The sequence below is a fragment of the Mirounga angustirostris genome, unplaced genomic scaffold (genome assembly GCF_029215605.1).
Source record: "Mirounga angustirostris isolate CCGP_5_RB_7025 unplaced genomic scaffold, mMirAng1.0.hap1 SCAF_10, whole genome shotgun sequence".
NCBI lineage: Eukaryota > Metazoa > Chordata > Mammalia > Carnivora > Phocidae > Mirounga > Mirounga angustirostris.
In genome coordinates this window covers 113644864-113658179 of record NW_026991718.1, presented here as the reverse complement: position 1 = coordinate 113658179, position 13316 = coordinate 113644864, and the positions used below count along the sequence as shown (strand labels likewise).

Genomic DNA, 13316 nt, shown 5'->3' with positions numbered 1-13316 from the left:
CACTACCGACTGCTCTGAGAGGCGATGTTTCAATCCTATCAGAACAGAGCCACACACAGCCTGGGTACCTGACACCTACGCATTTTCCTGTTTGCTATACTCTAATTTTAAATTTTTTTTTTTTTTTTTTTTTTTTTTTGAGATTCATTTTTGAGAGCGAGCACACACGCATGCGAGCAGGGGGAGAGGCAGAGGAAGAGGGAAAGAAGCAGACTCCCCTGCTGAGTAGTGAGACTGACATGGGGCTTAATCCCAGGACCCCAAGATCAAGACCTGAGCTGAAATCAACAGTTGGTCGCTCAACCGACTGAGCCACCCAGGTACCCCTACTCTAATTTTAAAAGAATTAAGAAACTGATATCAATACTTCTGTAACATGACCCATCTTTTTGATGCTATATATACATACATATATGTGTGTGTGTGTGTGTGTGGTGTTTCTTAAAATTTTATTTATTTGAGAGGGAGAAAGCATGAATGGGGTGAAGGGTAGGAAGGAGAGGGAGAAACAGACCCCCTGCTGATCAGGGAGCCTGATGCAGGGCTCAACCCCAGGACCCCAAGATCACAACCTGAGCCAAAGGCAGATCTGAACCACCCAGGTGCCCCACTATTATATTTTCTTAAAGATTTTATTTTTAAGTAATCTCCACACCCAAAATGAGGCTCAAATTCACAACTCTACCAGCGGAACCAGCCAGGTGCCCCTATGCTACTAGATTTTTTTAGGAAGTGAAGGTAAAAGCAGGTAAAAGAGTCTATATTTGGTCAGATATTTTAGGCTTTGTGAGTCAAGAAGCAAAACTGAAGATATTATGTGGGTAACTCATATACAAGAGAGAAAACAAATTTCTACAAACACTGACAAAAGTCAAACAACATAACAACATAACAACAGAATCTTGCTAATAGAATGGAATTCATTTTGTTGGGGGGTTGGATTGAAGATAAGAAGAGTTGTGTTCCCTATCACAAATTGATTACAAATGTTCATCTATAAAAACTATTCTTGGGGCGCCTGGCTGGCTCAGTCAGTAGAGCATTTGATCTTGATCTCAGGATGGTGAGTTTAAGCCCCAAGTTGGGCGTAGAATTTAAAAACAATTCTCCTCTCCAGAGCTGTTTAAAACCATATGGTGAGCTGGATTTGGGTCACAGGTTTCCAAACTATGCCTGATCTAGAGCACACTGGTATTTGACTCTTGTCTTTCATTGACTGTTAGCTAATTTATATCTTTGCAAATTAAAAATAATTGATAGCAATGCAAAATAATTGGTATCTATGAACATGCATAAAATTATGTCCAGTAGAGGTTGAAGTAACTTTCCTTGCCCACTCTATAGAAGCCAATTTTACTTCTGTTCACACATTCATATTAATAATCCTGACCTGGAGGGCGCCTGGGTGGCTCAGTTGGTGTCATGATCTCAGGTTCCTGGGATCGAGCCCCGCATCGGGCTCCCTACTCAGTGGGGAGTCTGCTTCTCCCTCTCCCTCTGTACCACCCCCTGCTCGAGGTCTCTGTCACTCTCTCTCTCAAATAACAATAAATAGATAGATAGATAGATAGATAGATAGATAGATAGATAGATATTTTTTAAGTAATCTCTACACCCAACATGGGGCTTGAACTCACAACCCTGAGATCAAGAGTCACACGCTCTACTGATTCAGCCAGCCAGGCCCCCCTCAAATATTTCTTTTTCTTTTTTTTTTTTTAAGATTTTATTTATTTATTTGATAGAGAGATACACAGCTAGAGAGGGAACACAAGCAGGGGGAGTGGGAGAAGGAGAACCAGGCTTCCCACAGAGCAGGGAGCCCGATGCGGGGCTCAATCCCAGGACCCTGAGATCATGACCTGAGCCGAAGGCAGACACTTAACGACTGAGACACCCAGGCGCCCCACCCCTCAAATATTTCTGAAGAAAAATAAATAGAAGACAAAGAGAATAGTAATATAGACGTGATCAAATATTAACATTTGGAGAATGTAACTGAAGATATGGTATGGTATACAGGAATTTTACTGTACCATTTGGCAACTTCTCTATGAGTCTGAAATTATTTTTTTTTAAAGATTTATTTGAGAGAGAGAGAATGAGAGAGAGAGAAAGAGCGCATGAGAGAGGGAAGGTTCAGAGGGAGAAGCAGACTCCCCGCTGAGCAGGGAGCCTGATACGGGACTTGATGATGGGACTCCAGGATCATGACCTGAGCCGAAGGCAATCGCCCAACCGACTGAGCTACCCAGGCGCCCCTGAAATTATTTTCAAATAAATTTTTTAAAAGGGAATATTAGATATAAATTTAATACTGCCTGATTTCTCGGGTAGTTATAACAATTCTGAACAATGTCTCCCAAAAGTTATGTTCTAGGGAACATGAATTCCAGAGGACATGATCAGAAGCTAGACTAACTGGGGTTGAGGAGACAGCAACACTGTCTTCCCACATGCTCTTCTGTCCTTAGGATAAGTGGGAAAAACACACACTTCACCCCCTGGCCACACATGAAAGATTTAGTGCCCAGTTACTTCGTCTGCAAAGAGCCCCAGTCTCCACACCAATCCCCACACTCACCTCCAGCCCACTCATTTGCTACCCCCACCTGATCCTGTGTGTTACCAGGAGTATCTGCATATGGACCACAACTCAAGGCTTTTCCAATTCTCACGCCACCAAGTGTAAGTAAGGCTTATCTGCAGACCACTCACATTTATCTAGCAGACCCAAATGAAGTAAGATATGAAAATATGGCAAGCCACCCCGATATCACAGAAGAGGGATCAGCAACAGATCTTGAGGAAATGCTGAAGATAAATTACATTCAGTAATTATCTCATAAAAATTACCTTGAGGAATGGAATCACAAAAGGACGAAGAGGAAAGTTTGTAGCCTCTTGGAGCTTGCAATGGAATTCTTCAATTGTTACTGTTGAGTTCTGAAAAGATAAATAACATCGTCAACTTCTAAAACTGGATACTGTTCCCCTAATAAAAATCTAATTCTGCTAAACCACTTAAAATCAAGGAAAAGGATAATTCCAAGAACACTACTATAAACTCACATCCCTCTCAAAGATTAACCAAATTCTGTTTCCCTTATGAAAGAAATTTGGCCTCATTAATTTTCTTTTCTCTTGTACTCCACATCTAAATTCTCCTCTGTACTCAGTGGCAGCCTGGGAGGCAGCATAGGCTATTCCCTTCCTAGCTATTTGGAAGAGAGGCACTCAGGTCCTTTGTATTGAGGAGTTCAGGGAAAGTCACCTCAGGTACAGAAAACTAACCCTACAATGTTCCCTTATGGAACAATCCTGAATGAGTCTAGGATATCAACTTCTTTCTCTCTGCCCTCCTGCTAGCATCAGTTTCCTAAATCCTCTAAATAGAAGTTGGAAGAAAAAAAAAAAAAAAAGAAAGAAACAAAGCAGAACAATAGGTGCCTTCTACCTTCAAATGGTCGGCTTGAATATTACAGTACCTGGAAACAGACAAACTCATGTTGGGAAGGTTTTAATTTCCAATAAGGTTATTAGCACCTCCCCTGTATTTTTCCAACAGTGTAGGTTTTTGTTTTTTTTTTTAAAGTAGGGTCCATGCCCAGCGTGAAGCCCAGTGAGGCACTTGAACTCACAACCCGGAGATCAAGACTTAACCAGACATCAAGAGTCAGATGCTTAACCAACTAAACAACCCAGGAGCCCCAACAAAACTCTAGCTTTAAATAGGATTTTCAGCTCCTGTGCTAAGGGGAATGTACAAATAAAATTATTTTCTTCTAAGTTCACAAAATATTTTTATTTCAATTCCTTAAAACACAGTGTAATAATGAGCTAAAAACAAAACAAAACTGAGCATTAATCTGAATTCTTGCTTCCCTGAAAGAACAACTACCACTCCTAGGGATTTATTTTTATAAAATCATTAGGAGTTCAAGGATGTTAACAAGTACTCTACAAATTATTTATCAGTACTATATTGCTTCTTAACAATAAGGAATAGAAAGCATATAGGTCGACTACCAGGAATCTGCATTTAAAACTTATGGTACAGGGGTGCCTGGGTGGTACAGTCTGTTAAGCATCCGACTCTTGGTTTTGGACCCCGACTCTTGATGTCGGGGTCACAGGATCAAGTCCTGTGTTGGACTCAACATCGAGTCTGCCTAAGATTCTCTCTCCCTCTGCCCCTTCTCGTCACTCTCTCTCTCTCTAAAATGAATAAATCTTAAAAAAATTATGGTAGTCATACATCAGAACATTAAGGGAGGAGGGACAGATTTATATGCATTAATTAGGAAATGTGTCTATAACATACTGTTAAATGAAAAACCAGATAAGTCATTTGTGGAAATACACACACATTTATATAGTCTTTTTTTTTTTTAAGATTTTTTTTTATTGATTTGACAGAGAGAGTACAGCAGGAGGAGTGGCAGGCAGAGGGAGAGGGAATAAGGAGCTCCCTATTGAGTAAGGAGCCCGATGCAGAGGCTCGATTCCAGGACCCTGGGATCATGACCTGAACCGAACGCAGACACTCAACTGACTGAGCCACCAGGGTGCCCCTATATAGGTTTTAAAGTGCCTGCAAAGACAATTACAACAGCAGTTATTTCTGGATATGAAATTATGTTGGATTTCTGAAATATATTAATATTCTGTAAAAATTAAGAATATTTCCTCTTAGGTAAAAAGTATATCAAATTGAACCATGTTAAATGAAAATATTTGAACTTTACCTGATTTCACACCAAGATTATTTATTTTTTAAATAATTTTTTTTAAGATTTTTATTTATTTATTGAGAGAGTGAGCGATAGAGAGCATGAGAGGGGGGAGAGTCAGAGGGAGAAGCAGACTCCCCGCTGAGCAGGGAGCCCGATGCGGGACTCGATCCCGGGACTCCAGGATCATGACCTGAGCCAAAGGCAGTCGCCTAAACAACAGAGCCACCAAGGCGCCCCTATTTTTTAAAAGACTTATTAGAGAGACAGAGAAAGAGTGCGTGAGCTGGGGGGGGGGGGGCAAAGAGGGAGAGGGGAAGCAGACTCCCCACTGAGTGCAGAGCACCATTCGGGCTCAATCTCCCACAACCTTGAAATCATGACCTGAGCTGAAACCAAGGGTCAGATGCTTAACAGGCTGAGCCACCCAGATGCTCACCCAACACCAAGACTCTTTTAAAATTTAACAGATTCTTTGTTTTAAGTACATGACATTTGTACAATGCAACCAAAGGTACAGCTAATCGGGAATAAAAAGAACATTCTTTCCCTACTGCAATGAATGCAATCAGGCTCAAAAAGTAAACACGAATAGGGTAAATACATGAAAAATACTGTATGAATGATTTTTAAATATTCTTGTGGATGGACAAAGAAGGGAAAGAAATGAGTTGTGTGGCCAGAGAAATAGTGACATAGGCCACAGAAACTGACACAGGACTACATATACTGTAGATGCAAGGCAATCCTCTATCTGAGAGGGATGATAAGCCACTATTCCATTATCTTTCCCTCCCCTTCAGTTAATTAATAAGAGCATGGTTGTTTGTTTATAAGAACTCACAGTGTAGCAGGAGAACAAACAAGCAAGCTATTCATTATAGTATGATCAAGACATACATGAGCAGGAGACAACTGGCACACAGAGAAGACATGCTTGAATCAGACTTAGGGGGACAAGGAAGGCTTTACAAAAGTGTCCACCCTAAGAAGTGAAAATGCAGCCTTGGGAAAGATGCTTCTGACAGAGAAGAATGTAAAACGTCAGGGGATCTGGTCTCTGGATCACAAGGGCAACACCTACAGTGGTCTTAGAAGACAATGGGTACAGATAGGCCATCGATTCACATTTATCTTTTAAAATTTTGAGATAAATATGATCATAGGAAGTTGTAAAAGCAGTACAGACAGGTTCCCCCACCGGTTACATTTTCTATACCTGCAATGTAGTATCATGAGGGAAGAACGTTGGTGAAATGTGTATATGGTTCTGTGTCACTTTAGTGCACGTGTGTATTCCATGTAATCACCACTGCAGTCAAGATACAGAAGTGTAGAGGGCGCCTGGGTGGCTCAATTGGTTAAGCATCTGCCTTTGGCTCAGGGTCCTGGGATTGAGCTGCACATGGGGCTCCCTGCTCAGTGGGGAGCCTGCTTCTACCTCTCTCTCTGCTGCTTCCCCTGCTCCCCTGCTTGTGCTCTCTCGCTCGATCTCTCTCAAATTTTAAAAAGATAGTGTATAAACCTTACCTGCCTTTATGCTCTCTGGTTTAGAATATAATTCTTACATATTTCCTTTATATATATAGACAACCATATCAGACAATGTTATAATTTTTGCTTCAACCATCATAGTTTAGAAAACTCAAGAAGGAAAGTCTATTGTATTGACTTTTATTTTTGCTCTTTCCATTTTTCGTTTGTCTACTGTGGTATCTCAAGATTCCTTCTTTTATCATTTTCTTTCTGCTTCAGGAACTTCTTTTAGCCATTCTTTTAGAGGAGGTCTGCTTAGATACAGTTTCTCTTAGTTTTACTTAATCTCAGAGAATATTTTGATCGCTCCAGAAGTACATTTCTGATACATGTCAGATTCTGGATTGACAGTTCTTTTCTTTCAGCATTTGAAAAAGGCCATTGTCACTAGAATTTTTCCTTTGTAAGTAAGATGTTTCTTCCTTGCTGCTTTCAAGATTTTTTGGTCTTTTTGGGGGGACCTTATTTGAGGTCTGTGTGTCACTTTTTTTAATCTGTAGATTTAGTCACATTTGAGCAAATTCAGTCATTATTTCAGCCCCATACTTTTTTCTGTCCTATCGTGACTCAGATCTTTTATTCTTTTAGGTCCCTGAGGTTTAGTTCATTTTTTACAAGTCATTTTCACTCTATTGTACAAGTCATTTTTTTTCTATTGTTTTTCCTCTCCATTTCACTGTTGAGTCCATTGCTATTTTTAATTCATCATATTTTTGTTCTAAAATTTCCACTTAGTTTTTCTATCTTCTATTTTTATTTAATTTTTTGCAGAGCCTTTGTATTTTTTCATTTCTGTTTATAATTGCTCACTGAAGCATTTTATGATGCTGGGCCAACATCTGTGTCAGTTTAGTTGAAGTCTGTTGGTTGGTTGTTTTTTTCATTCCAGTTGAGACGGTCCTGGTTCTTCACATGATAAGTTATTTTCTTTTGTATCCTGGGTATTTTGGGTTCTATGTTATAAGACTCTAGATCTTATCTCTGACTTCTGTTTTAGAAGTCTGATACTTGCACCATTGGAAAAAGGAGAATCCTTTTTAGGGTATAATCCCAGGTTTCCCACTCAACCTCTGTTGATTGTGAGAGGTGAAGAGGGACACATTATTGCTGGGAAGGGGTGAGAGTTTGGGTTTCCCACTGGGCCTCTGATGGGGAAAGGGAAGGCTACACATTACTGCAGTTCTTCCTAAGGTTTTGGCTGCTATAGTGTGCTTACTGTCTGAAAGTTTCCGACCTTGCTTGGTTGCTTCTTTCCTGGTCCTTGCAGGAAAAAGGGTTTTCGTTATTGTTGTAGTTTGTGCTCCTAAGTGTTTCCAGGTTAACAGCTTCTACAGACCACAGTCCTGGATATATGATGAAAACACAGAACTTAAGGAACTCACTGCTATGTACTTCCTTGGGTCACAAGGTCACTAGCATATCTGCCATCTTTCAAAGTCTTCTTTATTTTTGTTTTCTGTATAAAGTCCAAGATTTCTTGCTCTATTTGTCAGGAGGAATAGGAAGAAGTATACCTTCGTATTCTACCTCTGCACCAACCTTGATATTTAATGACTATGTCATATCCAACTGAACTGATGTATTGCAATTCACACAGGATTTTACATAACATTTAGCTGGTTTCAATTTTTTTTTTTTTGTCATTATAAATAATGTTCAACCGATGATCTTTGTGTACAATGATTATTTTCTTAGGAAGAATTTCAAAGTGAAAAAATGGTTAGCCAAAAGAACTGCCTAATTTAAGGTACCTGAAATTTGCCAAACTGCCCTCTAGAATGTGTATTCTAAGTGGAATATAGAACATTCCCCTTTACCTTGCATTAGAAATTGAGCGTGCTTGCCTCCTGGTATAGTTAGGAACTATCAGCACTTTAAGCTTAAACACCACAAACATGAAATTCACACAGGTGAACTATACTCCAGGTACCTAACTGTGTAGTCTTTTCGTACTTGGCTAATGAAGTCCCCTCCACATGGAACAAGTGTTCCATTTATATATGCCTGCCTAAATCTTAACCACAGTTTTTATAAACAGGAAGTAAGACTTTTTTTTTTTAAAAGATATTTCATTTATTCATTTGAGAGCAAGAGAGTGTGTGTGTGAGAGCATGGGGGAAGGTCAGAGGAAGAGGGAGAAGCAGACTCTCCGCTGAGCAGGGTGCGGGACTCAGAGCGCCATCCCAGGACCCTGGGATCATGACCTGAGCTGAAGGCAGACGCTTAACTGACTGAGCCACTCAGGTGCCCCTGATATTCGACTTTCTTGAATAAGGAAATAAACAATCTAAAGATGTTCATTCTCCTCCAAATTAAACAAAGTGTTCAACAAGATGGCAGCAAAGCCACACAAAATATAGAATTTTTTTTTAACTTCAAAAGCCACACACACAAGATAACCATTTGATTTATGAATAATGACAGTTTTATTAATCTCTCACCAATCTTTATGTCTTATTTGCTGGGTTAGAATATTCAGGATCACATTGAATAGAAGACAGAAGAGACATTCTTTTTTTTTTTGGAAGAGACATTCTTACCTGATTCCTGCTATCAAAGGGAAGCTTTCAAAATTTCACCAGTATGAGCCTTGCTATAGATTTTTTTGTTAGAAAATAACTATCAGGGGCGCTGGGTATCTCAGATTGTTAAGCGTCTGCCTTCAGCTCAGGTCATGATCCCAGGGTCTTAGGATCGAGCCCCACATCAGGCTCCTGGTTCAGCAGGGAGCCTGCTTCTCCCTCTCCCTCTTCGAAGACCCTGCTCATGCTCTCTATATCTCTGTGTCTCAAATGAATAAATAAAATTTTTTTTTTATTTTTATTTTTTTTAAAGATTTTATTTATTTATTTGACAGAGAGACACAGCGAGAGAGGGAACACAAGCAGGGGGAGTGGGAGAGGGAGAAGCAGGCTTCCCACCAAGCAGGGAGCCCAATGGGGGACTCGATCCCAGGACCCTGGGATCATGACCTGAGCCAAAGGCAGTCACTTAACCGACTGAGCCACCCAGGCGCCCATGGATAAATAAAATCTTTAAAAAAAAAAAAAAAGAAAGAAAGAAAGAAAGAAATTATCATCAGATTAAGGAAGTTCCTGCAATAATTGTTTTCTTAAGTGTTTTTTAAAACAATGAATGGGTGTTAAATTTAAAAAGCATTTCTTTTTCTGCATCTTCTCCAAATAACTTTATACTTTCAATATCAATTGCTCTAGACTGAATGTTTGTGACCCCTCAAAATCTGTATGTTGAAACCTAATCTCCAATGTTTTTGCATTTAGAGGTGGAGCCTTTGGGAGATGATTAGGTCATGAGGGCAGAGCTCTTACGAATGGCATTAGTCCCTTTATAAAAGAGACCTTGAGGGGCGCCTGGGTGGCTCAGTCAGATAAGCAGCTGCCTTCGGCTCAGGTCATGATCCCAGGGTCCTGGGATAGAGCCGAGCGTCGGCTCCCTGCTCTGCAGGAAGCCTGCTTTTCCTTCTCCCACTCTCCCTGCTTGTGCTCTTTCTCTCTGTCAAATAAATAAATAAAATCTTTAAAAAAGAGAGAGAGAGAGAGACCTTAAGAGATCTCCCTTGCCCCTTCGGCCCTGTGAAGACACAGTTAGAAGACAGCCATCTAAGAGTCAGGAAGTGGGATCTCACTGAATACAAAATCTACTGGCACCACTTACCAGCCTCCAGAACTGTAAGATAAATGACAGTTGTTTATAAATCATCCCATGTTTGATATTTCAACAGCCCGAACAGACTGGGACACTAATCTTAATAAAAATGCCAGTCAGTATATGAGAGTATACATTAGTACTTTAACACATAAGAAAACCAATGGCCTTACATACTAAATTGGTATATATGCATACCTTATGAATTCAATTCCTTTGTTCAGTGCAATGCTCGCACATGCATACCATGTAGAAGAATGCTTACAGCAAGATTACTTGCAACAGCGCCTATACAGAAACCCTAACCCTTCTTCTGTATAGGTTTAAAACAAATATCCTAAGAAAAGGGTGCTTACAAGGTCGGGCCACTGCCTGGCATCTATGAAATTGGCTGATAAACAGTTTCCCATATGGATATAAAACCTTCCCTAACCAAAAAGGTAGAAGCACCCCAGGGATGCAACAACAGATGAATGGACAAGCAAAATATGGTATATGCCTGCAATGGAGTATTTTCAGCCTTAAGAAAGTCGAAAAATCAGACAAATACTACAACATGGATGAACTTTTTTTTTTTTAAGATTTTTATTTATTTGTCAGAGAGAGAGGGCGAGCACAGGCAGGGGGAAAAAACAGGCAGAGGGAGAAACAGACTCTGCACTGAGCAGGGAACCCAATGTGGGACTTGATTCTATGACCCTGGGATCATGACCTGAGCTGAGGGCAGCCACTTAACTGACGGAGCCACTCAGGCGTCCCAACATGGATGAACCTTGAGGACATTATGTTAGGTGAAATAAGTCAGCTATATAAAGACAAATACTGTATGATTCTACTTAAAAGAGGTTTCTAGAGTAGTCAAGTAGAATGATGGTTGACGGGAACGGAGGAGGGAAGGAATGAAGAGTTATTGTTTAATGGCACAAAGTTTCAGTTTTGCATGATGAAGAGTTCTTGAGGTGGATAGTGGTGATGGCTGCACAACAATGAATAACAATGAATAACTTATACCACTGAACTGCCCACTTAAACATGGACTTTTACCACCTAAGAATGACATCACTGGAAAAAAATTAACCAGAGCATGGCCATTGAAAGTAGATAATTGGCTACATCTACATATAAATACTTCTATACTAAAAAAAGATTTGTGGGGCACCTGGGTGGCTCAGTCGTTAAGCCTTTGGCTCAGGTCATGATCCGAGGGTCCTGGGATCGAGCCCCACATGGGGCTCCTTGCTCAGCGGGAAGCCTGCTTCTCCCTCTCCCACTCCCCCTGCTTGTGTTCCCTCTCTCGCTGTGTCCCTGTCAAATAAATAAATGAAATCTTTAAAATAAATAAATATCTATTTTATATAAAACATAAATAAATATCTAATTCATGTGGGTTACATCTATCAATAATCCCAAGATTAGAAACTAAAGTTGAGTACTTGAAAACTACTTATTATTAACCCATTTCAAAATAACTATATTTTCCCCAAAAATGTAGTAAGAATGGCACTGTTGTTACAGTTTTGCAAGTCTCTTTGACACCTAGGTTATAAAAAGACAGCTGGGTTCTCCTATCTACTGCATTTAATACACTGCGACAACCCTTATCATGCAGCTTCTAGAAAATTCCACAATATGCTCAGGATAGAGTAAGAATGAAAAGGCAAGTAACATCTATTATTTTAATTTTTTAGGTAGGCTGCATGCCCAGTGTGGAGCCCGATGCAAGGCTTGAACTCACGACCCTGAGATCAAGAGTCGGATGTATAACCGACTGGGCCACCTAGTCAATCCACATTTTAGTTTTATTATGAAAATAGGGGCACCTCTGTGGCGCAGTTGGTTTAGCATCTGACTCTTGGTTTCAGCTCAGGTCATGATCTCAAGGTTGTGAGATTGAGCCCTGCACTGGGTTTTGCACTCAGCACATAGTCTGCTTCAGATTCTTTCTCCCTTTCCCTCTGACCCTCCCACCCAGGCTCAATCGCTCTCTCTGTAAAATAAATAAATAAATCTTTTAAAAGGATGGGGGCGCGGAGAAAATAATTTTGACCTCCTGGACTTCCTGGAAGGGTTTGGGGAAATCCCAGGAGTCCCTGATTGCACTTGGAGAACTACAACACTAAGGTTTAGTACTGTGATTCACGTTTATCATAGGAAAAGGCCAACATGCATGACCCGGGGTGCTTTTTCAAGAGATATGTGTATCTTGAAGAATTCAATTTAAAAAACATAGTGAACTGTCAGTACTTTCCTTATATACATGAGAGTCAAACTCCACCCAGATGTCTATGTCAGAAAATCATTACCACACTCACTACACAAAGAAAAATTAGGTTTACACTGAAAATTCTATAGAAACTCCATTTGCATGAGGAGCTGAAAAATGTAATCCCTTTGATACTATTTAGACTATGAGATTTATAATTTTACAAATTATTATTTTGAAAATTAAACTCCCTGCTTTTCTTTTCTCTCAGGTTTGGAAACAATGCGCCGGACACTGAATATATTATATTACAAAACCTTGCATTAACTTGGTTGAACCTCAGTGGCCTGCTGAAACTCAGTCTTTAGACAAATTCAAAGCTGCTTATTGGAATTAAATCAATACCCTAAGAAACAATAAGGTAAACATTCTAGATTTGTTTCTTTAATAAACATTGCTATCCATAATTGAAACCCACAATTCTATACTTTTATACAAGTTATGTAACTATATTAGTCTGTAGATTTTGCCATGTTGCTACAGGTTTGCTGGCTTTGGTTCTGAGCCACACACTTAAGTAGCTGGGGACAGTGACGTTGTACTTACCACCAGTGCTAGAACAAGAGTCCGCACCTTCTCCCCAATCTCAGGTGAGATGTCATTGCCAAACTGTTGCAGAGTGGTAAGGAAGCGTTTCAATTTGCTGAGCTGCCGAGCACCACAAGTGGCTGGTAACTGTTGATTTGTTAGTGCAGATGATGTGGAAGAGGCAGGACCATTGCTGAATCTCTGTGGTGGTGAAGGGGCACCATTCAGGGTAGGAGGAGAATGGTTGATACCGTTGCTTACTATAAAAGAAAGCCAAAAGGAAAGACTGTTTAAGTGCAAAACACGTGGGTCTTTCTTAATTTCTTCGTGTTCGCATTAACTGTCGTTTATTCAGTTGAATTTTGTAAAGCACATATTAAGAGTATCCAAGAAACTTTTTCTACTGTCAATGAGACTACTGCACAATGAACAAACTACCAGGTAAAAAATGATAACAGAATAACAAAGGCATGTTAAAACTGAAGAGTATGGACTGTTTTAAGAATACAGAGAACAGACATCTCACTACAGTTGCTGGGGCAGGGATAGGTAGTATTAAGATTTCTTGCAACAGGTACTGCATGACATGA

At 40.0% G+C, this 13316-nt stretch overlaps 1 protein-coding gene across 13 annotated transcripts in view; it reads right to left on the bottom strand.

Annotated features, from left to right (window-relative positions):
- CBFA2T2 (CBFA2/RUNX1 partner transcriptional co-repressor 2) overlaps nucleotides 1-13316 on the bottom strand; it is a 151514-nt gene that overhangs the window by 26431 nt on the left and 111767 nt on the right. For all 13 annotated transcript variants that reach the window (XM_064573020.1, XM_064573019.1, XM_064573018.1 and 10 more), the window contains 2 exons: nucleotides 12745-12986; nucleotides 2857-2946 (listed from right to left, as the gene is read on the bottom strand). In XM_064573020.1, the coding sequence (XP_064429090.1) occupies nucleotides 2857-2946; nucleotides 12745-12986 (332 nt within the window). The remainder of the gene's footprint in view (nucleotides 1-2856; nucleotides 2947-12744; nucleotides 12987-13316) is intronic.